The sequence below is a fragment of the Octodon degus genome, unplaced genomic scaffold, assembly GCF_000260255.1.
Source record: "Octodon degus isolate 3935 unplaced genomic scaffold, OctDeg1.0 scaffold00279, whole genome shotgun sequence".
Lineage (NCBI taxonomy): Eukaryota > Metazoa > Chordata > Mammalia > Rodentia > Octodontidae > Octodon > Octodon degus.
In genome coordinates this window covers 1,109,061-1,136,558 of record NW_004524855.1, presented here as the reverse complement: position 1 = coordinate 1,136,558, position 27,498 = coordinate 1,109,061, and the positions used below count along the sequence as shown (strand labels likewise).

Sequence of the window (27,498 nt, the reverse complement as noted above, 5' to 3'; positions counted from 1 at the left end):
CCAGCCCAGGTGAGCGCCCGCGGGACTGCGCCCAAGGACGCGCGGGCGAGGCCGGGGACCTGCGGGGCGCCGAGCAGGCGGAGCGGGCGGAGCGGGACGGGCAGCGCGGATGCTGCAGGACGGGGACGAGCGGGGCGGGAGCCTGGACGTCCTGGACGGGCACGGACGGACCCGAGCCCCAACTCGCTCCCGTCCTCGGGGAGGGCGTACCCCTTGCCGTGTCCTCCCAGGGAGTGGCCCGAGCTCACGGTCTGCCTGGCATCCTGCAGCCTCACCCCAGCCTCTCCTCCCTCGGAAATCGCCCTGCCTTCTCCTCTGCCTGCTGCCTCCTCGCCCGTGCCCACCTGTAGGCAGGTCCCCTGTGGCGCCTGGCGCCCTCCCAGCCCACCTGGGCTGCTCCCCAGACCCCCATCTGGCCGCTGGCGCTGGCACCGGGCTGTGCCTCTAGGTTGCTCCCGGTGCGGCAGTAGACACCACACCACCACTCCCAGAGGAATCTGGGCACCTGGCTGCCACCGCAGGGCACGAGGGCCGGGGGAGGAGGGCTCCCAGAGCAGGGCAGGCCCGCGGCCCCAGCCCTTCAGGCACTGCCCTTCCCCTCAGGGCCAACTGTCTCTGCCTGCAAGAAGGCAGGTGTTCACCCGGTCAGTCCCTCTCAGTGCCAGGCATCCAAGAATGACCCACAGGGCACACCGTGCTGCCCACTCAGCACTGGGCAGAAGGGTGAGAGGCCCGGGTCCCAGCAGCCTCGTGCCCTTTGGTGAGTGTCCTCTAGGTGAGGGCCGAGGAGCGCCGTGGGGAGCCCTGCCCGCTCCTGTGTGCCCCAGGCGCCTCTAGCCTCTCTCAGACCCAACGTCCAGAGCCTGGGCCAAGGCAACACTGTCGTGTGCTGGTACTCGCCCTTGGGTAGAGCGCAGCTCAGGGAACTGGAACATAATGAAGGAGATGCCATGAGGACAGAGCCCTCCCAGCCCTGCCAGGCTGGCAGCCCCCTCCTGCTCCATCAGGCCTTAGGGCTTGGGGCTGTGCCTTTGTCCCCTCTTCCTCCCTCCCTGTCCCTCCCACGCCTGGGCACCATGACATCACCACTCCTCAAGCACCTCTGCCCTCTCCATGGAGGCCAACTTGACATGCTTGGCATCTTCTGGGCAAAGGGCCTGGACTCCAGAGCTGCCCTGGTGGGCTGGCTGGCCCTGGACCCTTTTGTCCCCTTCCCTGAATGATCCTCCCTTCCTGGGGTTCACTGTGCCTATGGTGGGCAGGGGCAGTTCTGGGGTTCCCCAGACCTTGGCAGGGGCACTGGACTGGGTGGGGTCAGGGGAGGCTAGAAATGCCCCAGCTAGTCTGCGCACATCCTCTGGGGTCCCCGGGGGCCAGAAACCTCAGCAAGACCACAGAGCCCTGGCATCCCAGCCCTCCTCTGGCTCACAAAGCGCCCCGAGGCCCTCAGGTGCTGCCTCCAGCCAGGGCTCTGTGTCCCCACCTCTGCCCACCCCAGTCCTCTTTGCCAGGCACGAGGTGGGAGTGAATATGCAAAGCATCTTCTGTTACTCAGACATCCCTCATCTGTCCTCTGGTCCCCCAAGAGCCAGACCCTTATGGCCCCCTTCTCTCAGTCCTCCCAGGAACACCTGCGCCCTGTCCTATTCTCAAAACCCTCCTGTGCCTGTGCCCTCCTGAGCGCAGCAGGCTGCAGGGCTGTGGCCCTCTCCTGCTGCAGGTCTCCTGGCTCAGAGAGGGCCAGCACCTCCCCGACAGGCCCCGCTACCTCCCCTCCCGGCCCTAACCCTAGGCACACCTCCTCCACTCCTTGGTTCCTGATGAAAGGGACTGTGGGGAAATCAGGGAGCCACAGTGAGATCAGGATGCAGACCTGCCCCCCCCCCCAGGCCTCTGCTCTGACCTCCTAAGCCGCATCTGCAGCCCCTGCAGCCCTGCCCGTCCCTGCACTCCATCCTTGTGCATCCTGAGTTTGCTCTGGCTGGTTCCCTCTGTCACCAAGCCTGTCCCCAAGCTGGGAAGGGCCAGGCAAGCCTGCAGGGGTCAGCGTTGCAGTGGGCAGGCTGGATGGCAGGAGGGAAGGGAGGGGAAGTGACCTTGTTGTGAGCTTGTGAGCCAGGCTGGTGAGTGACAGGGAGGGGGATAGCAAGGGAGCCTCTGGGAGGTCAGGTCCCCAGTGCTGCCCACCCATCCCCTTGTCCGCAGTCAGCTTGCTCCCAGGGTCAACAGGCCTCTAAGCTTTAGCCAGAGCCACCTGTTAATGGCTCCACCTTGTGATGGTCCCCGGAGGGGACAGAGGCATGCACGCGGCTGGGGCAGAGGCTTGGCCTGGTGGTCTCCACTCAGTGGGCACTGCCACGGCAGAGGCTGAAAGGGGTGTGCAGGGCAAGCCAGGGGTGTGGCCAAAAGGGCAGCTGGGGTGCAGCCTGGGCTGCCAGAGTCAGGCTGTCTGGGCTTGGTGCAGCATGGGCTGAAGGTCACCTGAGCTTCCTGCAGGGGGGACTGGGCTTGAGCAGGTCTACCATGGGCCTGAGGTGCCAGCACCCCAGAGCTAGAGTTGTCATGGAGACTGACCCTCCATGGCCCTGTAACTGCTGTTCTGTGGCCTCCTGGAGACAGCTGAACCCATGGGCCAGGTGCTCCATTGCTGCAGAGGATGGGAGAGGGGGGTGGCCGTAGGAGCTCCTGATGGTGGGAGGGGTTAGAGCAGGTTGGCTTTGGGCCAGCTGGCGACAGGTGAGGGACAGCTGGCCTCAGAATAACAGGTGCCTGTCAGGTGAGCCCAACCCAGCTTTGGCAGACCTGGGCTCTGGGGGCTGGCTCGGTCGCTTGTAGCTGCTGTCACCAGCATGTCAAGCAGAAAGGTCCCCTTCTCCCACTTCCACTCCATTCAGCCCATGTTCTCTCTAGACTTCTAAGTTTTTATTCAATGTGATGGAGGAGTTTCAATAACTGCTTCCCCCAGGGAGGGAGGCCAAGCTCAGCAGGGAGGAGCTGATGTGGGGACAGAGTGTCGGGCAGTAAGGGCCCCAGGTGGGCACCGCAGCCTGCTGGAGCCTGTGCCACTCAGGGGCAGTGCCCAGCAGGCGTTGCACATGGCCTGAGAGGTCAGCTTTCTCTGTCGGGCGGTCACTGGTCTGGCCAGGTGCCGGAGCCAGCCTGTGCCAGGCCCAGCCTGGGTGCCCTCCTTCTTTGCCAGGGAACCCCAACCCGTGGTGCCAAGAGAATGGTGCCAGTTCTGTGAACACCAAGGTCCCTGACCTTCGAGGCAGCAGAGTGGCCCTACTGGGACCTGTCCAATTTTCATTTGGAGGGCAGGGCTTTGGTCTCACCCAACAAGGTCCCTGCGGGCTAGAACAGAGTTGGCAGGCAGCAAGGACCTGTGGAAGGGGCTGGCTGGCTCCCAGAACCTGCGCCTGGAGTCCCGACCAGTCCTGGGGAGGTGAGGCCGGCATCCAGGCACTGGGGCTCTGCAGACCCCACGTGGAGGGCCCCAGGAAGGTGCAGGCTGTGGGCTGGAGTTTGGGGATGAATGCATTTGTACACCTGACTCTGTGGTGGCAGGGAGGCCGTGAGTGTGCACACCTGCGCATGCTGTGCCAGGCAGTATGGGCCATGCAAGGCTGTGCTCATCTGTGTGCCCAAGGCTGTAAACACAGCTAATGAGCACCGTTGTAGCGAGTGTGCCTAGGTGCGCAGGGAGTTGTGACAGGCGATGGGGAGGGACCCTCCCTTCCCCACCTCTGTCCCCCGCCCTGCAGGGCCTGTGTCCTCTAGGGACCAGGCTGTCCTCTGCCACACCCTCCTACCTGCCAACCCAGTGTCCTCGGGGGCCTCCATCTGCAGAAGCAGGGCCTCACCTGGCTGTGAGCCTGCACGAGTGTGGACGTGGGAGGCTTGTGGGAGCTTTGCGTGTGCAGATACAAGCGTTGCTGTGATTGTGCGTGTGTGGCTGGCTGGGTGGAGGCTGTGAGTGAGTGCGTGCGTGCGTGCGTGCGTGCGTGTATGTATGTGTGTGCCCCCTTCCCCTAAGCTCTCCGAAGAGGACTGCCTTGTCTTCGTAGTGACCCCAGTAGTGACAAGACCTTGGTGCTGTCAGCGTGGGCAGATGCTGCTGGGCCTGCTCCTTTGGGGCCCTTCCTGGAGTGCAGGAGGTGGGGGTCCTTGAAGGAGAAAAGGGGTGACCTTGTTCTGCCTGTCCCACCTGCGCTCCACGGGCTTCTGTACTTGCTGCCTGCATCAGAGAAAGGAGAGCCTGCTGCTCTTGAGCCCGGAGGTCCCAGGGTGGTGAGGAGGCGGACTGGATGGGCCTGGGATTAGCAGTGTGCCCTGCCCCCAGCCAGCCCATGTCGAGCGAGGGGAGCCTGCATGAGACTCTGCACGAGGCAGGCGTGCAGGAGAGAGCTGTGTGGCTAATGTGTCCAATTAAATTACTTCAAGCCCTGCCGAGGCGGCTCTCCCGGCGGGGCTCTGGGTACAAATTGGATCCGTCTCATTACCACGGGTGGTGGCAGCAGGGACAGAGCTGTGGCCAACACGAGGAGGCTGTCCTGGTACACATGGCCCTGCTTGCTGTGCACCCGGCACAGTCCTCCCCCACAGGACTCCTGCCCACCCTTCACCATCCTGAGCCTTAGCTGAGCCTCCCTAGGGCACTCCCTGAACCCCAGCTTTCCTCCTCTAGGAAAGGGGCTGTGCTTTGCAGGGGCCCAGGTTAAAGCCTCTCGGGTCACCAGGCCCATCTGTTCGTAACAGTCACCTGTCACTTGCTGCTGCCATGGCTGGCTTTTGTCAGGGCCCTGTCCTCGTGAGAGCTGGCAGAGGCCCCTGTGCATGGCCTCAGTTTCCCCCTCTGTTCATGACTGGAGGGTGTCCCACAGTGGCCTGGAGCAGAGTAAATGGGGCATCAGTGTCCTCCTGTGCCCAGTGACTGGCACACGGTGGGGACAGAGCCCGGAGGAGGATGCCCCTGTTAGTTCCCCGAGGCGGCAGCAGGAGCCACCGTCAGGACCACAGAGGCGTCGGTCGCATGCCCGCCAGGTACTGTGCCTACACATGAAGTGTGTGGGCTGCCACAGCCTCAGGACACGCGGGCGAGACAGGAGCTGCTCTGCTGGCCCAGGGCGGGGCTTCGGGGGCCAGGCTGGGGTCTGGCGGGGTGGGAGAACCTGCCAGTGGTGTGCTGTATTCCGGCTGCGGCCTCAGGGAGGGGCAGCAGGGCCTGCCCTCCACAGTGGGTGTGTCCCACAGTCGGGCAGGCCTCTGCTTGGGGAGAGGTGGGGATGGCGGCCAGGAGGAGCGGGCCCTGCAGACCACGTTGTCCTCTCCACATGTCATTTTGTTTAATCCCAGCATCTGTCCTGTGAGGAAAACAAAGGATGAATCGGAGGCCCTGGGGCCTGCGGGGCTGGGCTGGGTCAGCCTGCAGAGGAAGGGTGAAAACTGCATTGGGCTGGGCCTAGCTAGCGGGCCACCCTGCCCAGCGCCTTGCTTAGCCTACTAGGACGCTCGCCAGCGCGTCTCTCAGGCTGTCTTTCAAGGCAGCGCTGGGCACCAGGCTGGCGGCGGCACTGGACTCATGTCCCCGTGCCTTTGTTAGCAGGTCCCTGAGAGACCAGGCTCCTCCGCCAGGCTCCACTGCCTTCTCTGGGCAGGTGAAGCAGTCTCTTGCCAGGGCCATTCCAGGGAGAAGGGGAGGAGCCCCTCGCTGCCCACCTGGCCCCTGCCAGCCCTGAGAACTGATGAATTATCTCCGTGCCCCCCAGCTCCCCCTCCAGCCCCCGCCTGGCTGGGGAGGTGCGAAAAGAGCGATTTCACAGCCTGTCAGCTGAGGCCTAAAAATACCCAGGACTTGGTGGTGCCGGGCAGAGGAGGAGCGAGCGGGACCAGAGGTGCCGTGGAGACGCAGGCAGCAGCACAGTCCCCAGGCCCTGCCACCGCATGTCTGGCAAGGGTGAAGCCAGGGTTAACACCCCAGGGCCTCAGGGGCACTTGGGGCTCAGTAGCTTGGTCTCTGCTAGGAATAGACTCCGGGCCCCTGGGCCTCTGACTGGTGCCCCTGCCTCGCCACCCCAGCTGGGCTGGCATCCCTGGGCCGTGGGAGCCAGGCTGGGCCCAAGCCTGCCTCCTTCCAGGAGGGGAAGCGCGGGGAAGGCAGTGGGACAGTGCCAGCAGGTGTGTGCCCACTGCGCCAGCCTCCCAGCACCAGAAGGAAGCTGAGGAGGAGCATGTGGTGGCCCGTGTCGCTGCTGTGTGGCTGTGTGCCGCCACAGCCGTACGGTCTCCACAAATCTGTGGATCCTCAAAAGGGGGCTCCTGGGGCTGGCGTATTCAGGGTCATCCACAGGCTGTGTCAGGTGACACTGTGTGACAACATGTGGGGCTGAGAACAGGAAAAGGAGGCCTGGCCCCTGTGTACCTCCCACGTGGAAACGCGACAGCATGATGTCCACTGGGCACACCCCGGGAGTGCCATGGAGCACTAGCCAGAGGAGGGGCTCTGGACCCAAAGTCCTGGGGCTCGAGTCCCAGACTCCGAGTGCTGGCACACTGCATGACCGTGGCCAGCCAGTGCCAGCTGCACAGGGCTCCATCTCCCACCCAGGAAATGGGGCGTGGCAGCGTCTCGGCCCCTTGGCAGATGCTGTGGGTGGTGTCTGTCACAGCAGCAGCTCTAATTGTTACAGGTCTGGCCTTGGGATGGTCTAGGTAGGAGCCCCAAGGCCAAGAAGGGCAAAAAACCTGCCCAGCACCACACAGTGAGTCTGGACCCTGCACCACAGTGTCCTCTGACGGGGCGGGCTTGAGTCCAGGACACTGGTGATGCCCACTTGGGGCTACCAGGAAGGCCCAAGGCACAGGCACAGGCCCCTGGCACTGAGACGCAGACTCTGACAGAGACCAGCTTGGATCCTGGTGCTCAAGGGCCTCAGCACCTCAGCTGACCCCTGCTGGAGGGGTCCTGGGCAGTGGCCAGCACTGCAGGCTTGACCAGGCCTTAGTTCTTCATGCCTGTTTCTCCCCCAGTGGCTCCCAGTGAGGTCTGCCTTGTAGACTGCCGGGGGGCCCAGTGGCGGGCTGCTTCCTTCCCTCCCTAATGTCCACTGCCTTCAGGACCCTGCAGGACCCTCTGCAGGGCTCTGGATGGTGAGCCCTTGCTGCTGTCTGACAGCCTTGATCTGGGCCTGCCTAGCCGGCAACCCCTATCAGCCTTTGCGTCTTGTTCTGGCTGCTGGCCCTAGGGTGCAGGCTGGAGCCCCTGTGTCTGGCTCTGCCAGCACTTGCTCTATGACTTGGACAGGCGCCCTTTCCACCCTGGGCCTCGACCCTCCCTCTGAAGAGGGGAAAGGCTGCACCCCAGGTCCCAGGGCCAGTGGTTGTGTCGCTGTGTGACCCAGGGGCCCTTGCTCAGTCCACTGGCTGGGGTGGCAGGCTGGGAGGGAGGGAGGGAGGGAGGTTGGTGGCTGCCCTGGTGCGTGGCACACCTTGGGCCCGGGCTGGCTGGTGGCTGCCACCAAGCTGCCTGCATCTGGCTGCAGAGGAGGGTGCAGAGGCCTGGCTGGCTGGGCACTGACATTGGGGAGGCTCAAGGACAGGGATGCGGAGCAAGCCCGTCTTGGGCTGTGGAAGCCGCAGCCATCGTCCCCCCCCCTTTCTCCTTGGGCTTTCCTGTGGCACCACTACTTCCTCCCTGCCCTTCCTCTCTCCTTCCCCTTCCTGGAGTCTCCCAGTCTCTGGCTTTCCGCCTCTGCCTCTCCTGTAATCTTAGCGGCTTTACAGGGCATGTTTTCTTCCCTTCCCTCTGTAGAGGGGGGAATCCCACCGTCCTCTGTCTCTGGTCCCTGGGAGCCAGGCTGCCTGCCTGCCTGCCTTCCTTCCTTCCACTCTTCCTCCTTTCCTCTCTCTCTCCCTCCCTCCCTCCCTCCCTCCTTTCCTTCCTCCCTCCCTCACTTCTTCCTTCTTTCCTCCCTCCCTCCTTTTCTTCTTTCCTTCCTTCCTTCCTCCCTCCCTTCCTTCCTCCCTTCCACCCTCCCTCCTTCCTTCCCTCCCTCCCCTCCTTACTTCCTCCCTTCCTCCCTCCTTTTTTCTTTCCTCCCTCCCTCCCTCCCTCCCTCCCTTCCTTCCTCCCTCCCTCACTTCTTCCTTCTTTCCTCCCTCCCTCCTTTTCTTCTTTCCTTCCTTCCTTCCTCCCTCCCTTCCTTCCTCCCTTCCACCCTTCCTCCTTCCCTCCCTCCCTCCCTGCCTCCCTTCCCCATAGCCCCTTGTCTCTGAGCCTCTTGGGCACCCCTTGCTGTCTGTCCTCCACAGGCACCCCTGCTCCTTGTCCCTGCCTCTCTCCCCTTCAGAGCCCACCCGCCCTAGCATCCTTACCTCCCTCCTTCCAGTTACTTGGGGACTTCTGGCCCCTCCAGCAGCCTTCCTGTCCTGACAGGCCCCAGCCCAGGCAGTTTCCAGAACCTCTCCACCCCCAGCCTCTGTGAGTTGAGAAAGGGGTCAGTGCAGGGCCCAGGGACTGGCAGCCTTGCTTCCTAATTAGCAGGAGGTAATTGCCTAGAAAAAAAAATTCATTTAGAATGAGACTCCAAGTTATAGCTGAGCCAGTCAACCAGCCCTGAGGAGGTGGAGGGGGCCAGCCTGGGTCAGGGCCTCAGGAAGCCCCCAGGACGTAGAGGCAGATGGCTGCTCACTACCTGCCTGGCTTCCTGCCCAGACCCTGGCCTTGGTTAGGTGGGAAGGATGCCGGGTGCTGGTGCCTCCAGGGCCAGTGAGTCACGCTACTGGCTGTGTAACTTAGGGGCAGCCACTTGTGGCTCCTCTGTGCCTTCACTTCTGTCCTGTAGGGGACAGGGTCATCTCTCTGCCTTTCCCCTTGGTGTCAGGAGGCTCAGTTCAGACAGTGGCTAGGAAAGACAATACCTAGGGGGCTGTGGACGGCGGGTGGCCTTGTCTCCTCCACTGAACCTTGGGGCTGGGGGAGGGTGCACAGAGATCGTTTCTCATGCTGGTCTCCATGTTCACCTGCCGCCCACTCCCAGGGGCCCCTCTCCTCTCGCAGTCACTTTCTTCATATGTAGGGTGTTGGGCACCAGTGCTTCCTTGGGGTGAGGGTGCTGCAGAGCTCTCAGCCCAGTGCGTGACATATGGTAAGTGCTCACTAAGTGGCACTAGCAAGATCTACCCTCACGAGAGGCTGCTGTTGACTCCTTGCCCAGATCCAGAAAAGCTGTACTTCCGGGTATTGTCATTGGATGGCTTTGTTTTGCTTTTTGCTTTTGGAAGTTTTGAAAGCCACCGAGACTCATCTCGTGCAGCTCCTGGAAACACCAAGCATGAGTACCCCTCATGGAGCGCTGCCGTGGGGTGGAGGGTAGGAGTGCCTTGCAGGTGGGGCAGTCCTTGTTTGGGTGGGGATGAGATATGAGGCCTTGGCTCTGGGGGAGGCAAAGAACAGACCTTCACATTCCTCTTGGCTGGGCCCTGTAGCCAGACGAAAGATCAGAATTTGTTTAACAAGTTCCCCCCATGCCCTGACCCAGTGTGGCCAGCCAAAGTGGATCTGTGCCCTGGCCAGGCTGTATGGCGCCCAGAGAGGCCGGGACCCAGCAGACAAGTTGGGGCATGCAGGGCTCGGGCAGCTCTCTGCGCTCCAAGTGCCAGGTTGCCCAGGAGTGATGAGGAGGTGGCGGGGGCTGTCTGTCTGCGCTCTTCCCTGCTGTCCTGGCCTGCGCCACCGCTGGGGACCTTCTGTGCTAGGCTCGGCACCCCGTGTCACCCCAGCCACAGGAGGCAGTGCCGCTGCTCCCTCAGAGGGAAGAGTGGCATCATGACCAGTGGGGAGGCCCACGGGGGTCCTCGCTTACTGGGGCAAAGGCCAGTGTGTTCTGCTGTGTCCAGAGCAGCAAAGTGGAACCAACGTGCCACCGTCGAGGAACCGGCCTCCTCCAGCCTTTGGACTCTGATCTGCAGGAGCCCTGCAGAGGGCGGAGGTCAGGCCCAGGCATGGGGTGTGGTTCAGCACGAAGGGCAGGACAGCGACGCCAGCACCGCGGACAGCTCCCGGGCTCACAGAGCCTTGGTTCTTCTACTAATCCTTGGTACAAACCGCACCATGGAACATTACCTAGTAGAACAGCACCCGCGAGGAGGAACCGCAGAACCATAAATTCCAACTAGAAGGCTGAGGACCAGAGAGCTGAGGGGGTCGCCCAAGGTCGCACCGCCAGCAAGTGTCAGAAGCACTGTTGTGACAGCCTCCTCGGTCTCCCTCTTTCTCCTGCACGCAGGTCCTCCGGGCACCTCTCCTCCACCGTCTCTGGGAGCTGTTTCTCATTGTATCGTATTCACGAGTCCTTGAGCTGGCACTCCGCTCCTCCAACAAAACCCGGTCGAGGATCTGAGTCCCCGGATGGACAGACAGTTCTGTGGCCCTGTGGCTTTCCGGGATCTGAGCCCTGGAGTAGGGGGAGCCCAGGCAGCACAGAACAAGTCTCCCTGTCCCCAAGGAAGCCTGTGGCCTGAGGACGCAGAGTTGAGTCATCAATGAGGCGCTTCAGGCTGCTGAGATCCTCCCGTGGAATTCAGCTCAGCATCCCGACCCCAGCTTCTCTGCAGCCGTGTATTATTAATAACAATAAGATGCTGATTTAGGGCAAGGCACAGCAATGCATTATTCACAGGAGTAACTGGTGGTCAAGGCCTGCACTTAATCATCACGAGTCCCCATCCTGCCTCCTGCCTCCCCTCTGCGCTCCTCTCAGAGGCCCCCTCCATCCCAGCTCCTCATCTCTCGGGCCCCTGCTGCCCGGACAGACGGGGATCATTTTCACGGCTGCCCTGGCAGCTCATGAGCATTGGGCTCAAGGTGGGTGGGAGGGCAGCAGGTTCTGGGCTGAATCTTGGATAGGGGCCTGTGCGCTCTGGCTCCCCACTCAGAGCCGACACCTGGCTGCCTCTGTCCTGCGTGGCTTTAACCCTGGTGACTTCTGGCCTTAGTAGCTCTCTAGGGTCTGCAGATAGCTCCATCTCTCACCCCTCTTTTGAGGCTGAAGAATGAGGCTGGTGAAACTGCAGGCGCCTGGTTGGCGCAGGAGTTCGATGTCAGGAGGGACCCAGCACCTCCATTAAACGCAGTGATGGATGGGAAACCTGGTCGAGCCGTGCAGTACTCTGCAGACTGCATGGGGTACAAATGCAGGCCGTCATTGCCGAGGCTGAGCACTCTGCCTGTGCAGAGAAGGGATGGGGCAGCTAAGGCGTGGCCGCCGCCCAGGCTTTGCTGCAAGGACAGGGGGAGTGTGGAGGGTCCCCACGAGTCTCTGTCCAATTTCTTGCTGGAACAGCTTGTGGGCCACCTGAATGATCCTTCCCTGGCTGTTTACACACTTGGCATTTCCTCTGAATTCTAAACCGTCTGCAGCCTGCCGGCCTCTGCAGCCTCTGCCGGCAGCTCTCTGCTCACTCACATATTATCTGTTCTGATTCCAGTCCAGGGTGATGAAGCTGGTTTGCTCCTGCTAAGCCCCTATTTCCAGCTATTTGTAACTTTCCAAAACAGTTCCCCTCAGGCCTCCTTTCTCACCAGCTCTGTTCGTGCCCCAAACGAGGCCAGAGGGGTTGTGGGCACCCCGACTGCCTTCTGAAGAAGGCCCAGAGAGAAGGTCGAGGCACAGGGAGGGCCGAGGCCCTGTCTTCCTCCCTCCTCTCCCTGCCCATCTTATTTTCGTTTGCTCCCCTCGAGGACAGTGTCACTGCCTTCTGGGGTGGCAAGGAAGGGGCTGCAGAGCAGAAAGATGGCGAGATGCTGTGCCTGGCCACTTGGGCATTGGGGTTTGCCCCTGTGGCTTTCAGTGCCTCCTCTGGCACCCCACCTCTTGCTGGTTTTCTCCTGTGTGGTGGGTTGTGGGGAGGAAAGAAGGACGTCTAGGCCCTGGAAATGTCCCCCTTCCTGCCCAGATCGCCGTGGGGCTGGTGAGTGCCCTCCCACCTTCCTCCTCTCCCATCTGCTCCATGTGCACATGGGGTGCTTCCTGCGGGAACCTGCAAGGCCTGCTCTTCCCCTACACATCATCCTGGGAGCTGGGAGGCTCCACCAGGGTGCAGAAGCAGGCAGGAGGAGGCAGGCTCAGCAGGAGGGGCCAAAACAGTGCCTGGCTCTCACCACAGCCTTAGCTGGGACCATGCCTTGGGCATGTCCTGGGCTCCCTCTGGCTCCCAGCCCTCAGACCTCTGGGACCTGAGCCAATGTCTGTCGAGGGTGCTACTGGCTGGGCCAGCAGAAGGGAAGGAGCCCAGCACACGTGTGTCAGAGAACTCTTGGGGGCCCCAGAGTTCCCTTGGCCCCAGCCGCCCTATTCTGCTTGCTAGTCTTTCTTCCTATCCTTCTGTCCATGGCATAGCTGATTTTAAGGCCTAGCTCTTGTCCCTGTGGTGGACATGAGGCCAAGCCCAGGGTATGGGTCTCACAGGCTACCACACCTTGCTTCTGCTGTGCAGCTTAGAAAGCACAGAACCCTTTCCACTACCTTCACTGTTCGGCAGGAGTGAGAGATGTGTGTTCCCAGGGGCACTGAGGCCTGTGCATGTGATTCAGCACCAGGTGCATCCCTTCCTAGGATGGAAGACACCTGGAAGGGAGCACAGTGAGCCGAGAGGGCCTCCAGAAGAGGGTACGGGAGAGGGCCAGGCTTGGGGGCATGCATGCCACACATGTGCCTCTGGGAAAGCCTACATGCAGACTCCCACTGTTCCCCACAGCCTGCGGGCCAGCACAGCTCTGTGCCCAAGCAGAGGGACCCAGTTTGTTCAGGCCTGGAGCAGGAAGAGTCTGCTTTGAGTCCCTGTCACTGAGGAAGGCTTCCTGGAGGAGGTGGGCTTCTCTAAAGCCTCGAGTCCTTCCGCATGTTTGTTTAGCAGTCACACACCCAGCCTCTCAGGTCTAGCTCCAGCTGCAGAGATGCGGGATTGGGGTGTCTGCACTTCCAGGGTGGGAAGGACAGACAGAGTCAGTCTAACCCCAAATGGTGAACTGTTGCTGCTCCTGTGGAGGCAGAGGGTTCTGCAAGCACCTTGGAGATGGAGCAGACAAGGAAGTCAGGTGGGCAGAGGCAGTGGCTTATACCAGGCCCCCTGCAAGGGACAGTGTTGGTCTGTCTGTTGGCAGAGAGGGGTCGGGGACCACATGCTGAGGCTAGCAGGGCGCTCAGCTCTGCAGAGGCCGTGTCGGGGAAGGGACAGGCTCAGGGGCTGGCAGCTCTTCAGGCCTCAGTCTGTCCCCTGTGGTGTGGGATGACAGCATCCCCAGTCCTGGAGAGGCCGCACGTGGACTTCAGGTGTGGGCCTGCCCTGTGGTGTGTCTTTGGTGCACATTTGCTGCTCTGGCAGGTGAGCCTGGCCTTGTTAGCTAGGCCTAGATGCCTGGGCCCTCAGTCTAACCAGGCACAGAGCTGGGCCTGGACGCGAAGCATCTGCTGCACATACCCTGCTTTTCCTCAGGACAGGCTGTGCTGGGCAGCGAAAGTGATGCTCAGAGCCCCAGGCTGGGGAAGAGCGTGGGGGAGGGACAGAGCTCTGCTCATGACCATGGAGTGTACGCGTGAGTGTGCACAGTGTCCGTACTAGGGTCCGTCCTGTGGCTTGCATGTGTATGTGAACTGCGGTGTCTGTGGCCTGTGTCTGTTCTGCACCCCCACCCCGCCCTGCCTGTCCCCCCTGGGCAGCTGGCGTGCCAGCCCTCAGAAGTCAGTTCCCTCTCCTGCAGCTCCCCAGGGCGCCATGCAGGCAGCAGCCCTGTTTGATCCCGTTCATCCATAAATCATGGCTTCTGAGGAGATGAGAAGGAGCTGGCAGTGGAGCAGAGTGCTGGCGAGGGACCCGGCAGTCTGTGGCTCCCACCAAGGCCCAGTGGCTTCTTGCTGTGGTCTGCACGGCCCCAGAGCCCCGCCTTCCAGCCCTAGGAGCTCACTGAAGCTCCTGAGGTCCCGGCAAGGTCTGGGTCAGGGTGCGGCTGGTCCCTGAGCCCTGCGTCCTGGAGGGACTCTGGATATCCCTGGGCGCAATATTCACTCAGCGCTACAAGCACATCTGTGCCCCAGATTGGAGTGCAGCGCGCGGTGGGCGCAGGGAGCAGAGCGGCGGTGTTCTTGGCTGCTTATCCCAGCCATGCACTGTGCAGAGCGCAGTATATGTGCCGATTCCCTTACGCCTCACCCAAGTCCTGCAGGAGCCGTGCTATTCTTAGCCCCATGGGCAGAAGGGGAGACTGAGGCCTGCACATAGGAGGGGCCGGGGCTTGCCAGAATCTGATCCCAGGCAGTCAAGCCCAGAGCCTGGGCATAAGATACTGCACTGTAAGAGATAGATGTGGAGGTGGAAGAGGTTGCTCCTGTCGGGCAGGCAGGGAGGGCTTCCCAGAGGTGGCATTGTCCGCTGGACCTGCTGGACCTGCAGAAGTCAAGAGCATGTCTGGCAAAGATGGGCGGAGGAAGAAGGGGCCTGGGGTGTGTGCGTGCGTGCATGCGTGCGTGCGTGAGTGCATGAGTGTGTGAGTGTGTGTGTGTGTGTGTGTGTGTGTGTAAGTGTAAGAGGTAGCCTCTAAGATATGTCACTGACATCTTCCCGTCTCCTCACCTCCATCTTGTTTGGGTGACAAACAAGACAACATAGGCAATCCTGTAACTTCAACACAGATTTAGAGGGACTTGGTGTCAGATGCAGGTCACCCCCGAGGATGCTGAGGCAGCACTGCAGTCCGCCCTGTCGCCGCAGGTCTGGGTGTGGCATACAGCAGGTGCTGAGAGGCAGCCCTTCTCCCATAGACCTCAGGTGACACACGCAGTTCAGGCCCTCCACCTGCGACCTTGGGCGAGCACTTACGCCACTTGCTGCTGCCAGGGCGTGTCCCGGAGGCTGGGCACAGGGGAAGAGGCCTGCAGACAGGACTGCAGAGGATGCATTTGGGCTTTACCCTGCGGCCTTGGGGGTGCAGAGCTCCCAAGTGAAAGTGGCACCCTGGGACTTGGTGGGAACTCAGATCTGAGCTCTGTTGGCTGGTGTGCCCTGGTAAAGGGGCAGCAGTGTGCCCAACCCCACATCTCACTCTCAGGATGCCCCCGGATGGAGCCTTGGGCCCGCCCTGCCCGCTGCCCACTGTGCCTCGCCCAGGCCTCCCCATGCCCTCTGCCCACGCTAGTCTGCAGTTCCCAGGGCCTGGGCTGTCCTCTCGGCCTGAGGGGAGGCAGTAGAGCCTTGTGCTCTCAGAGGCTGACTCTGACTGCAGTATTTCCTTTCCCCCAGCGTTAGTGCTGAGAATAAGGGGACCTGAACTGTGTGTGTCATCTGAGCGGCCATAGCAGGGCCAGGAGCCTCCACCTAGAGAAGACTCGCAGGGACTCAGAGCTGTCGCAGGGATTTGCAGGCTGGCGAGCGGCCACCTGCTCCCACAGCTCCGGCCTTCAGGCATGCTCAGCCATGGGAGAGTTTCAGGGAGGAAGCTGCCACTTGTGAGACCCACCAGGTGGGCACAGCTGGTCCAGTGCTGCGCATGGCCCCTGGGCCTGACAGCTGACCTCTGTGCCCTTCCAACTGGAGCCACAGCCGCCCCACATTCAGAGTGGCTCCCCCTGGCTGGTGGGTGTGTGCATGCACTGCACCCCAGAATGGGCTGTTGGGAGGCATATGGCCCAGGGACACCTGTCACTTTCATTCTATCAAGGTGATTTGCAATGGCAGGCGCTTGCCTCCTTGATCAGGGATGCTGGGTGGAGGGAGGGAGCTGAAGGGGCTGAGTCCACTTCCTGGAAGACAAGGACAGGCACTCACAGGCGGGTGGTGGAGACCCTGGATCGCCGTCACAGCTGGTGGGATCCAGCTTTCCTTAGTAACACGGCCCTGCTGAGTGGACTTCACTGGGCAAGGCCACAGGGGAACAGAAATGGGCTGATGTGCAAGAGGCCCGGCGCCTGCCTCCAGGCCAAGTCTAGGAACCCCAGCACTCCCAAGAGCACACTTGGAGAGCACCAGCTGTGCTCCTCTGTGCAGGACTGGTATCCAGGCTGGGCACAGACTCCAAGCCGCACTGCCTGAACCCCGGCTGCCCACTCACTAACGGGGTGACTGTCAGTGTGGCCCCTGACCTCTTGGGCCTCAGGTTCTCCACATGTAAAAGTGAAGGCAGTCCTTAGTGCTTATTGTGGTGGTTGAGGACTAAGTTCTCTTGTGTGTAGCACCTGGACATCTGGTAGGGGGTGGGTCAGCTTTCCCAGATGGTGGACCTGGTACCCACGCCGCTTGCAGGGCCTGGTGCCCACGAGTCACCTGGATCAGGGCCTGAGGTTGACCAGGAATGGGACACGGGCTTCCTGGGGTGCAGAAGGGGGTAGCAGGAGACCCCAGGGCCCCTCAAGCAGGGGTCGCTACCAGCCCTCCTCCCTGAGGCCCCAAGAGAAATCTGGAGAGAGCGGGAGGGTGGAGCCATAACCACAGAAGCTAGGAGGGACGACCCGGCGAGTCTTAATTACTGTGCTCGCTGGCACCCAGCAGCCCACGCAAGCTCTGCCGTAAATAAAACGTGTCTCCTTGCCTCGAGGACACTGATGTTCACTGCCATGTGCAGTCTGCCCTCTCCGCAAACCCATGTGTGTGCTGCACAGGTTACAGCAGCACAGGGACTGCTCTGCGTCTACAGAGCAGAGAGTGAGGGCTGTGGTGCTGGCCCCAGCTGCGGGAGGTGGGCCTGGGTGGAGACGTGGGCTGTCCTCCAGGGCAGGCTCTGGCTGTCACGCGGGTGGATTGGAAACGGCTGAGGAGCACGGGAGCGCACAGTGGCTGGGGCTGAGGCTGTGGGTATGAGTTGGGGGCGGAGTTCTGCATACCAGGTGGAGACAGCAGGCGAAGGTGAGTTCACAAGGGTCAGCGGCCCAGAGACCCCCTTCCTCTCTGCCTGCAGCTGGTAAGGGACTCATCACCCCAGCGGGCATCAGCAGAAGGCTCAAGAGCTCCTCAAGGCCTCAGGGCTCAGAGAGCAGGCATGGAGGGTGGGGTGGGAAGGGAAAAAGTCCCTGCCCAAGCCAGGTCCTTGCAGAGGATCCATGGTGGGTGGAGCCCAGTCCAGTTGAAAGGCACCTGTGGCCTCTGGAATTGGCAGTCTTGAGTTTGGAAAATGACAGAGACAGAAAGAGAAGCCAAAAGGCCCAGGTCCCCCATTTCACAGACCAAGAAACGGGCATGGAGGGAGAAGGGCTCCCGAGGTCACCCTGAAGGCAGAGCTGGGGGTGTGAGCAGGGCTCTGGAAGCTTGAGGCTCTTCTGGGGGTCCACGAGGAGGGAGCGGTAGGCCCTGACCCCTGACATCTGACTTGTGTGTCCTCCTCCCCAGGGGCGCCCACCCGCGATGTCCTGCTGGTGTCCGCCATCATCACCGTCAGCCTTAGCGTCACAGTCGTTCTGTGCGGCCTCTGCCACTGGTGTCAGCGCAAACTGGTGAGATTCTGGGGCCCCTGGGGCGGGCCCAGGCCCGCAACGCTCCCCACAGAGCTCTCCTGTGCGTGCATGTGCGTGGGAGCCCTACCGCGTTTGCCTGCATCTGGGTCCCAAGCATCTCCTGTCACTCCCTGAGCCACACACCCGAGGACTTGCACACCCCTAGCTGCGTGCACGCCCCACTCGGAATCCCGACCTCAGACACAGAGGCGGGGTCTGAGAATCGGCCCGGGGTCCCGCCCCTTCTTTGGTGGGCGTGGCCTGCCGGACCTCGCAGCCAATGAGAAGGCGCTGCCCGCTCCAACCCCACGGCCCGCACATCCATCCCGATGCTCCGGTTTGTACAAGCACAAACGGCTGCTTTTCATTTTTAACGAGGGCTGGGGAATTAACAAGCAGGATTAGGCCATCAATAAGTAACGAGGCCGTCAAGAGGGACATTAGTCACCCGAGGCTGCCGGAAGCGGCAGCAGGCTGAGCTGCCTCCCTGCACATGGCCCTCACCTGTCATGGAGGGAATTCAGGGCTGAGGGCGACGGTCAGGGCCTTTCTTGGGCCGGGTCCAGAGGGGTCCCCGGCAGTCCTGCGAGGCCGAAGGTTCTACCTCTGGGAAGCCATTGTCTCCCTCTCAGCCAGAGGGCCCATAGGGCAGAGGGGTGGTCTGCAACCAAGGGACTGGATGGCGGGGGCCCCAAGCCCCACTGCTGTGGGGTCTTGTGGGGGACCTGTGAGGACCGCATCGACTCATCATTCGCCCGGAAGGCAAGCTGAGGAAGGGCAGTGTGCCCTGTGGTCTGGCTGCAGGAGGAGCCCGGGTGGCAGCTCAGTGCCACTTGGAGTGTGTGTGCATGTGTGTGGCTGCCTGTCCCCTCTCCAGTGTGTGGGTCCCAGCTGGCTAGCATGTACTGAGCCGGGCCCCTGGGCCTGCCTCTACCTGTTTCAAGACTGGCAGAGGTTGAGTGTGTACCCATGTGCTGTGGTCTGTCTGTCTGGGAGACAGGGAGAAGGCTGCACACTGCTGGTGACCTGGTATGTGTGGCTGACTATCGCTGGAGGGCAGCGTGTACGTCTGTGCATGCTGGGCTGCAGGAGGTGGACGGCATGAGCGGCCCTGCGCATGTGCGCGTGTGCAGCACACCCTCCAGGAGCAGGTGGCCCGGCCCTACCTGGCCCAGTCAGCTTCAGCAAGGCCAGAGCCTAGGGACAGGCGGGGTTCAAAGATGGCAGTGCCTTGGGGACCTGAGATGCTGTGCAGCAGCCCCTGGCTCGGTCCCAGCAGCCTGGAGCCCCCAGCCAGAGCTCTCTAGTCCCAGACTAGCTTGTCACTCTTGGCTTGTTCTGGGTGGGACATTACTTTGCCCTCCACTGGCCCCCTGCCCTGTGGGTACCAGATATTGCAAACTTTCTGTCCATGCAGTCTCCTTGCCATGGAAGAGGTTTTCACAGGCTGCAATCCTGGTGGATGCTGGACTCTGCATGCCTGCCCATCCCCTTGCAGTGGTGATGTGATATCCCAGCAGCCCAGATCCTGTTTCCAAATGTTAATAACTTCCTTCCTCTCCACTGGCTTGTGGAGATCAACCTGGCCACCCTCCCTGATGAGCAGGCTGGAGTGTGGTGTCCTCCAGAGTCACCTAAGGGGTTCTGGAGCAGCTGGGTGCCTGTGGGCTTGGGGTCCCTGGTGTACTCCCCCTGCCCTGCAAACCATGACCTTCCCAGTTCCTGTCCCCATTAGTATTCCAGCTCCTGCCACAATGATAGTCACAGCCACAGGAAGTGTCTCCAGGCTGTGGAAGGAACAGGGGCAAGCAGAGGTGTCCAGGATGCCCTGAGGATCAGGGTCACTGTCCCCAGCCCTGCCTGGCCTTGGGTCAAGAGCAGATAACCCTGCTCAGACCAAAGGGAACAGGAGCATTAGGGATGCCTCAGAGCTGCTCCACCCCACACTTTGGATGCCAGAGTCCTGAGGGCAGGGCTGTCACCTGAGGGTCCTGGCCACCACCTGGGGGCCCAGCCCTGATGTAGTCACAGCAGTGGGAATCCTTTGGGATTTGAACTTGTGGGTGATGATGAGAGGCCCAGAAGTGGCTGAGGGTCCAGCAGGTCTGGGTGCTAACTCCAGGGCCCAGCTGCAGGCCGTGACTGGCCCGGAGGCGCAGCACGGCCCCAGTAGCTCCCGTTCTGCTTCATGGCGGATGAAGTAATAGACTGTTGTGGCTGCAGTGCAGGCGAGGGAGCAGCCCGTGCGTGTGTCTCCAGCCCCTCCAGGCAGTGTAGGCAGTGCCCACTGTCAGCCACCCCTGCACAGCACCCCGCCTGCATCCACTCTGGCCCGGCCCAAGGCCTGTGGGTGCGTGTGAGGACGTGGTGGCAGCTAGGGATGTTAATGGGTCCCTGCTCGGCTCCAGCTAAATTTAGAAACCCAAAGCGGGAAGGTGAACAATGCTCACCTTCCCAGCGTACTCCAGCCTTCCCTGCACCCCAACCCTGGGCGTGAGGTAGGGGGTCTGAGGCCTGGGTTTTCTCCCACCCCATGTCAGTGTCCCCCCAGTCTGAGGCTCAAGGGCACCCAGGGAGGCTGGTACAGAACTGGATACAGCCCGGGACAGGATGAGGAACCTGGTCTGTCCCTGCCCCCACAGCCCACGTCATTGGTCTTTGCCAGCCCTGCCCCGCAGGAGACCGCCCCCACCATCTGGGGGTGGTGACGTGGCTGGCATGACGTGACCAGGCGCCCAAGAGCTGTCTGTCCGTGGCAGAGGGAGCTGTGTCTGGGCACCAGGCCAGAGGCCTGGGAGACAGCAGACAGGCGCGCCTGCTACGTGCGGCCGGAGGCCAGGTGTGTTGTGCACTGCAGGCAGGTCCTAGAGCCAGCTAGGCCTGGCCCCCTGCAACAATGACACCCCCACACCTGGGCTCTGGGCCTCACCACCTTCTCCCTTCCCCTGGGGCCCCAATTCTGGGAACCCCAACAGTGACCACTGCTGTCTCCACAGGGCAAACGCTACAAGAACTCCTTGGAGACCGTGGGCACGCCAGACTCAGGGCGTGGGCGCAGTGAGAAGAAGGCCATCAAGTAGGTGCCAGCTGCCAATTTGGGGGCACATAGCAGCCCAGGGGGAGGAGCCCCTCCTTCCCCCTCCTCAGGCCTAACCATACACATGACCACTCATCCCCCCCATTCAAGCCCAGGGTGCCTGTGCACCCCCATGTTCCAGCACCTTGGGGCCCTCAGGGCCCCCTTTTCTGTCCATGCCCTCTAGACCAACACCCCAGCCCTAACTGCTGTCCCTCCATCCAGCCCTCAGATCACACACACTGTCTCCAGCCCCAGGGCAGCTCCTGGGGTCCCCAGGCTCCTCTCCTGCCCCTGCCCCTGCCCCTGCGCTGAGAAGCCCCTCTTCATGGGCTCAGGTTCTGAGGTCCAGAAGAGACTAAGAGCTGGCTCTGTGCTGGGCCCATCTGCCCTGAGCTCCTGCCCCAGGGTTGTGCACTGAATCCAGAGAGCCAGCTTCTGTCTGTCCTCCTATCTGTGCACCCAGCCACCCTCAAGCAGGCCCACTTTCCCTTGCTGGCCACCTCAGCCAGTGCCCTGCTGTGCTTCACCAGGAGACTCCAGGGGAGGGTCCTGTCTGCCTGGCTCTGGGATGAGGCTTTCTGTGGGGGCATCTGTGCCCACTGGCCCATCCTGCTGCCCCCAGCTGCCACTCTTCTCTGCCCCTTCCTGCCACCACCCCTGCCCTGGGCATCTCGACCCTTTCCACCCCTCACTACCCCCCACCTGAGGGCTCCCCCCTGCCCCTCTTCTGTCCAAGCCTCCTCCACCTCCTGCCTGACCACTGGGAGCTTTAGTCTGTTACCAGGCCCGACTGGGCAGGCAGCCAGCAAGGCTGGCTGGGCTGAAGGGTGGGCGGAGGCTTCAGGGAGCCTTTGAGGTTGGTCTGGCCACCTGCGCTCCTAGCCTTCAAAGCGGGGAGCTGGGCCTCAGGGCTGGTGTCTGAGGAGCACAGACCAGGGTCTCTGAGGCCGAGGGGCTTCAGGGATGGAGCTGTGCAGGGTAGGGCTCTGTGTCTACCAGGGTCAGGAGTTGGGGGGGGGGCAGGGCCTCAAGGCCGCTGTCAGGCTTGCCCAGCCAAGGCCAGTGCCGCCGAGGGTCTCGGGGACTAAGGGAGGGCACTGCCCCCAGGAAAGCAGTCGCTCTTGCTGCTGCAATTTGCAGCTCTTGGTCCCTGGAGCTGCTCAGGGGCTCCAAAGCCATCAAGTCTGGTGATGCTGAGAACCATTGGCATGCCAAAGGCTCTGATGAGTCCTGCAGTACAAATCCTGTTTCCTCCACTTTTAAAATTATGGGTTCGCAGGCTGGCCAGGTAGCTCAGCAGATTAAAGCACCTGCTTAGGTAGATGCAGGGACTGGGGTTTGATCCACAGTGTGCCATGCTGACCCCACCCCTGGGGCGCGCTGAGATGGCGAATGAGACTGGGTGTGGTGACACCTGCCTGTAATCCCAGCACTTGGGAGGCTGAAAACAGGAGGATCACTACGAGTCCGATTTGTGTAGTGAGACCCTGTAGACCCTATAGACCCTGTGCTAAATATATTTTTTTTTAAAAAAAATCACTGGTCCTCTCTTGTAGTACATGGTGAGACAGGGTGGGCCTTCTGACCAGGCTACGTGGCCAGGGCCTCGACTGTGGCCATCTCCAGGGAGCCAGGGACCATAGGGTCTCTGTCTTTGCCCTGGGCTCACCCAACCTCCCCATCTGGTCCCACATGAGCTGCATATTTCAGGGTGTGCTTTGGACCCTCAAGGGCCCCGTCCCCTTTCCTTGGGGTGGGGGCAGCTGCTTTGCTGTCTCTGCCTCTCTCCCCTTTGCTCCTGGTCCAAGGTTCAGTGCCAAGGTTGAACTTGGAGTGGGGGTGCCAGGTCTCCCGAGACTGTCTTTGGGTCCATGGGGTGTGGCCCATGCAGTGTTGTCCCCACTGTGCCCACCTTGGCCCACACCAGGTCTGGCCCCAGTCTCTGCAGCTCGGGCACTGCTGCCTCTGCCCTTACTCTCTGGCCTGGGAGCAGCTTCTATTCTTCCAGGACTCCAGCCCTCCTCTTCCAGGCCCCAGGAGCCCCCACACTGGCATTGACACTACCCCCTTCACTCCACAGTCCAGCATGCTGCTGCAGGGTGACCAACACAGAGCACGAGGGGCAGATGGGGTAGAGTCAGGGCCTGCTGCAGGCTGTGTGTGCCGCCCATGCTGCCCAGGGAAGGGTCCAGAACAAAGGACCCTGCTGACCCTGCTGCCTTCTTGGAGACCAAGGCCTCACTCCCCCTTCTCCAGGGCTATGCTCATGTGGTGCTGCAGTCTAGGCCCCCAGGATGGAGGAGTACAGGAGGCCAGGGCCACCCCAAAGCAATGGAAGGAAGAGGGTAGGCAAGGCGCTTGGGCGCCCCCAGGTGGCTCTGAGGAAGGAGTTGGAAGCAAGTGGCCGGCAACCTTCTCTGACAGGCAGGGACACTGGGCTTGGGGACCTAGCTCCTTCCCAGTCTCCCGCCACCTCAGGCCACCCCTGGGCCATACTCTGCCTGCTGTCCCTCCTCTTGTCATCTCACTGCTCTCTCTCCCTCCAGCTCCCAGGTGAGAGGCTTCCGTGGCTGCCTGCCGCTTCCTCCTCATGCACTTGGATGAGTGTATGTGCCCGCCTTGGTGTGCAGACGTGTGTGTGTGCGCGCGCGCGCGGCGGGCAGTCTCTCCCTCCCACAGGAGCTGAGCCTGCAGGCCCCGCCCCGCCCCCTCAGGACGGTCCTGGCCGGTTTCTTCTTGTATCTCCTGTCTCCCCTCTCTCTCTGCCCCTCCAGCGACCTAGACAGAGACTTTTGGAATAACAATGACAGCACAGTGCAGCAGAAATGGAGCTCCTACCCTCCCAAGGAGTTTATTCTAAACATTTCACCCTACGCCCCTTATGGCGACCCACGACTGTCCCTCAAGTGAGTGACTTTACCTGGTTTCATTCGCCCTCTGTCCAGTCTCCGCGCACGCCCTCCCGGCCCCATCCCCGCCCGCTGCCCCCCGCCCTCCCTCCCCATGGGCAGGCCGCCATGGAGACGAGCAACCCCTCCGCCGCCCGCCCGCCCGCCCGCCCGCGCCGCCGGCCCTCTGGGCCGCAGGATGGGTTGCCCGTTTGGTCCCCACCGTGTGGCCGCTTCCTTCCCGCGTGCTGCTGCTGCTGCTGCTGCTGCTGCTGCTGCTGCTGCCGCCGCCGTGGCTGCTGCTGGTGGTGGTCGGTGGTCGGTGTGTGCGGTGGTGGCGGTGGCGGTGATGGTGGTGGTGAGGATCTCTGACTAACACGGCTTTCTCTTTCTCCCTGCCTGGGGCCTCCTGGCCTGGACAGCCCGCTCTTCCTCCGTCGTTAACCCTCGTTGTCCCGTGGGATAGAGGAGGTGGCTGCCCCCGCCCCGCCGGCCGGCGGTGGGGGGGCCCCTCGGTTGTCGTGCGTGGTGCGTTGCTCTCGACCCCAGCCCGCCCCTCTCTCCTCCGCAGGCTGCTGTTAGCCGGCCGGTGCTGATGTTTCTCTTTCTCTCTCTGTCTGTCCCTTGTCCGTCTGGTCTGTCTCTCTCCTCTCTCACTGTCTCTCTCTTCCTTTTATCTGTCGTTGTCTCTCCTCCTCGCCCACCCCTGTGCCCCCGTGTGGCCTGTCCTCCCTCCGCCACGGCCACTGCCACCCGTGCCCGCCTGGCTGGGCTGCCTCACGCACGCCCCCCAGTGGCACCCTCCTGTCGGGCGCCAAAGTGGCCGCCGCGGCGGGGCTGGCCGTGGAGCGGGAAGGCCGGCTGGGGGAGAAGCCGGCGCCGGCGCCGCCACCGGGAGAGGACGCCTTGAGAAGCGGCGAGCCGGGCAGCGGCGGCAAGGCGGGGAGAGGCCGCTGGCGGATGGTGCAGAGCCACCTGGCCGCAGGGAAGCTCAACTTGTCCAAGTGAGTGCTGGCGCCCGCGGCTGCCGGAGCAGCGGGGAGCTCAGGCCGCCCGCAGGGTGGGCAGCGGACGCACCCTGCTGCCCCCCAGAGGCGCTGTCCTCCGCCCCGGGCTCATTCCACCCCTTCACGAGACGGTCATCCTCCGCCAGCCATGGGCACAGCCCACCACCAGCCATAGTGTTGCATTTCAGCCTCTGGCAGCCGCCCACCAGCCGCGCCTCCTCGCGGTGCCTGGGCCACTCCACCCTCCGCTCATCCCTCGGTGGGCAGCAGGCGGGGCGCTGGCCCGCAGCCCCCCAGGCCCTCCTGTGTCAAGCTGTACCTCGAGGCCTGCCTCTTCCGGCCAGCAGGCTGCTGTAGACCCCGCCCTGCCGTTCCCCAGGCCTCCTGCCGACTCCATCACTTGTCCTGTTTGACTTGGGCCATGACTCCATCTGTTGCCCGGCTCTGCCTGTGAGCAGCCACTAAGCTGCCGCCGTTCACTTCATCTCGGCCTTCCCATGCCTGCCCGAGCCGTGGTCAGTGAGCTATCCCTTGGCCAGCTGCAGGGGTTGAGGGCCTTGGGGGCCAGGCCGTTGTGCCCTGACCGGCTTCTCCTTCCCAACATCAGAGGGTGGCCTGAACACCACCCAGCGGAGCTGTCCCTCTCACTGGCCCCTCTTGAGTGATGGACATGGAGTTGGCCCTGCTTTCAACCATGCCATGTCCCCCTCCTGTCCCACGGACAGCCTATTCTTGTTTTGGCCTCCATCCCACAGTGGTGCCCTCTGGGTTTTAGGTCCCGTGGTGCTGGCCTTGCCCTGTGTCAGGACAGGGGTTCCATTTTCAGCCCTGCCCCTGCCTTGTTTGCAGCCGCCCTTCCCAGCAGTTGGCTGTGCTGGACCCTCCTGGCTTCCTCCAGAAGTTTCCCTGGCTGGGACCTCTTTTGCTTGTTGGCTTGAGGGACCACAGGGCTGTTTCTCCTGACATCTGGCCTGTGGGAGGTCCCGCACCCTGCCCGCCTGCTGCTGGGCTGCCCTGCTGCCCGGCCGGTCTCTAGGCTAGTGAGGACTCTGTGCCCTGCGCTGGCTCTGGGCCTTGGAGGCGCCAATTTTAGTTTCCCGTGACTGAGAGATTGTATATTAGACTAATTTTAGATGCGATAGGAAACCAAAATGAGGTCAGCAAGGAGGAGGCAGCCACAGGTATGCCATCCTCCCTTGGTCTCAGCCCCCACTGCCCTCAGAGCTGCAGGCTCACCTGGCCCCAGGCAGAAGCCTAGTTCTAAGCCCCAGTCAAGCCAGGTTGCTCCCCAGGGAGGCCCCAGAAAAGGCACGTTCTGCTTTCTCTATCCTCTCTTGTGCTCTCTCTTTACTGTGCTCTGGCTCTCTCCCCCTCCCTCTCTCTGTCTCTCTGTCTCTCTCTCCCCTCAGCCCACAGGGGCAGCCTAACTGCTATTGTCTTTTGGCTCTTTGGTAGTTCTCAGGAGAACAAAGGCAGAGTCTGGTTGTGTGGTGAACGTGGCTCCCCAGGGCCCTGGCCTCTTCCCCACCTTCCCAGGGGAACGAGGCTACTGCCCTGTGGCTGCAGACCAAGGGTGATGAAGCGCAGGACGCACAGGATATGTAGGCTTTGTGAGCCTGGCTGGTTCATGCTGCCCAGCCCCAAACCCTGAAAGCCAATGCCAGGGCTGTGTTTCAGGAAAACTTGAGTCCCAGCCAGTTTGGGACCCCAGGCTGCCAAGCTGACCCTGCCCTAGACCGCTGGACTGGCAGATGGAGGGGGCAGGGCATGGAACCCTGAGGCCTGGGGAGGTGAAGAGGCTTCTCCAGAGCCCAGGAAGTAAGTGACAGAGGTCGGCTCTCAGCCAAGGCTCGCTGGCCCCGCGCTGCCTGAGGGCAGCCGGGGCCTCTTCCTATCCAATCTCATGCCAGCCTCTCACCGACCCCAGCGCTGTGCCGAGCTGCTGGCAGCCTGGCATGGAGACCTTCTTGCAGGTGCACAAAGGACAGGGCAGTCACCCCGTTCTCTGTCAGAACAGGGGCCAGGGGAGCAGGTCTGAAGCATCTGGTGTGCTCTTTTCTTGGTCCCTTCCCAGACAGGGAGTTGTTCCTAAGGAACCAAGAGGGGATGCTGAGACCCGGAGCAGAGTCCAGGCAGGAGGGTGGTGCTGCGCCCTGAGCCTAAGGCTAGCATTGTAGGAGGGCCAGAGGTCTGTGGCCACAGCCACTTCCCCTCCTCCCCTGGGGGAGCAGAGTGTCCAGACCCATAGTACTGCCCAGCAGGCCTTGCCAGCCAGGCCCCCATGGTCCTGGATATCATCCTCCAGTGGAGGATGGTGGGAGCAGAAATCAGGCTTTCCTGGTGTCTCCCAGGGAGACGCCGCTCCATTCCCACGTGAGGAGCCACGGGCCTTGGCAGCTGCCTTCACCACACTGCCGTATGGAGAGGGGTCCAGGCAGGAGGTGCGGGTGCCAGCCAGCCTTGCTGGCTGGACGGCAGGAGGTCAGGGCCGGCTGGGGCCTTGGGGTGGGTGTGGGGCCAGCAGCGGTGACAGCGGCGATGGCGATGGCCCGGCCGAGCACGCCCTGCACTGGGGCCTCCTGGCCCTGGGCTTCCTTCTCCTCCACTGTGATCCCTTCAACTGCTTCTCCTTTCTCTCCTCTCCTCCGCCCACCCCAAGTTTCGAGGACTCCACCCTGTCCACGGCCACTACCCTTGAGTCTATCCCCAGCTCCACGGGAGAGCCGAAATGCCAGCGACCCCGCACCCTGACGCGGCAGCAGAGCCTGCAACAGCCCCTGAGCCAGCACCAGCGGGGCCGGCCGCCCAGCCAGCCCACCACCAGCCAGAGCCTGGGCCAGCTGCAGGCCCACGTGGCCGCGGCGCCCGGCACCAACCCCCGCGCCCACAGCCGTGGCCCAGCCCGGCAGGCCGCTTCAGCCGGCTCCAAGTACCGGGCCACTGGGGGCCGCAGCCGCTCCAGCCCAGGCAGCTGGGACCACGTGGTGGGGCAGATTCGAAACCGAGGCTTGGACGTGAGGTCCTTCCTGTAAGTGCCCCTGGGTGGCCCC

At 62.4% G+C, this 27,498-nt stretch overlaps 1 protein-coding gene across 1 annotated transcript in view; it reads left to right on the top strand.

Moving 5' to 3' along the window:
- Syt7 (synaptotagmin 7) overlaps nt 1-27,498 on the top strand; it is a 44,456-nt gene that overhangs the window by 515 nt on the left and 16,443 nt on the right. The window contains exons 2-7 of the mRNA XM_023707021.1: nt 10-206; nt 17,364-17,474; nt 20,471-20,550; nt 23,328-23,459; nt 24,236-24,445; nt 27,108-27,476. Coding sequence (XP_023562789.1) covers nt 10-206; nt 17,364-17,474; nt 20,471-20,550; nt 23,328-23,459; nt 24,236-24,445; nt 27,108-27,476 — 1,099 coding nt within the window. The remainder of the gene's footprint in view (nt 1-9; nt 207-17,363; nt 17,475-20,470; nt 20,551-23,327; nt 23,460-24,235; nt 24,446-27,107; nt 27,477-27,498) is intronic.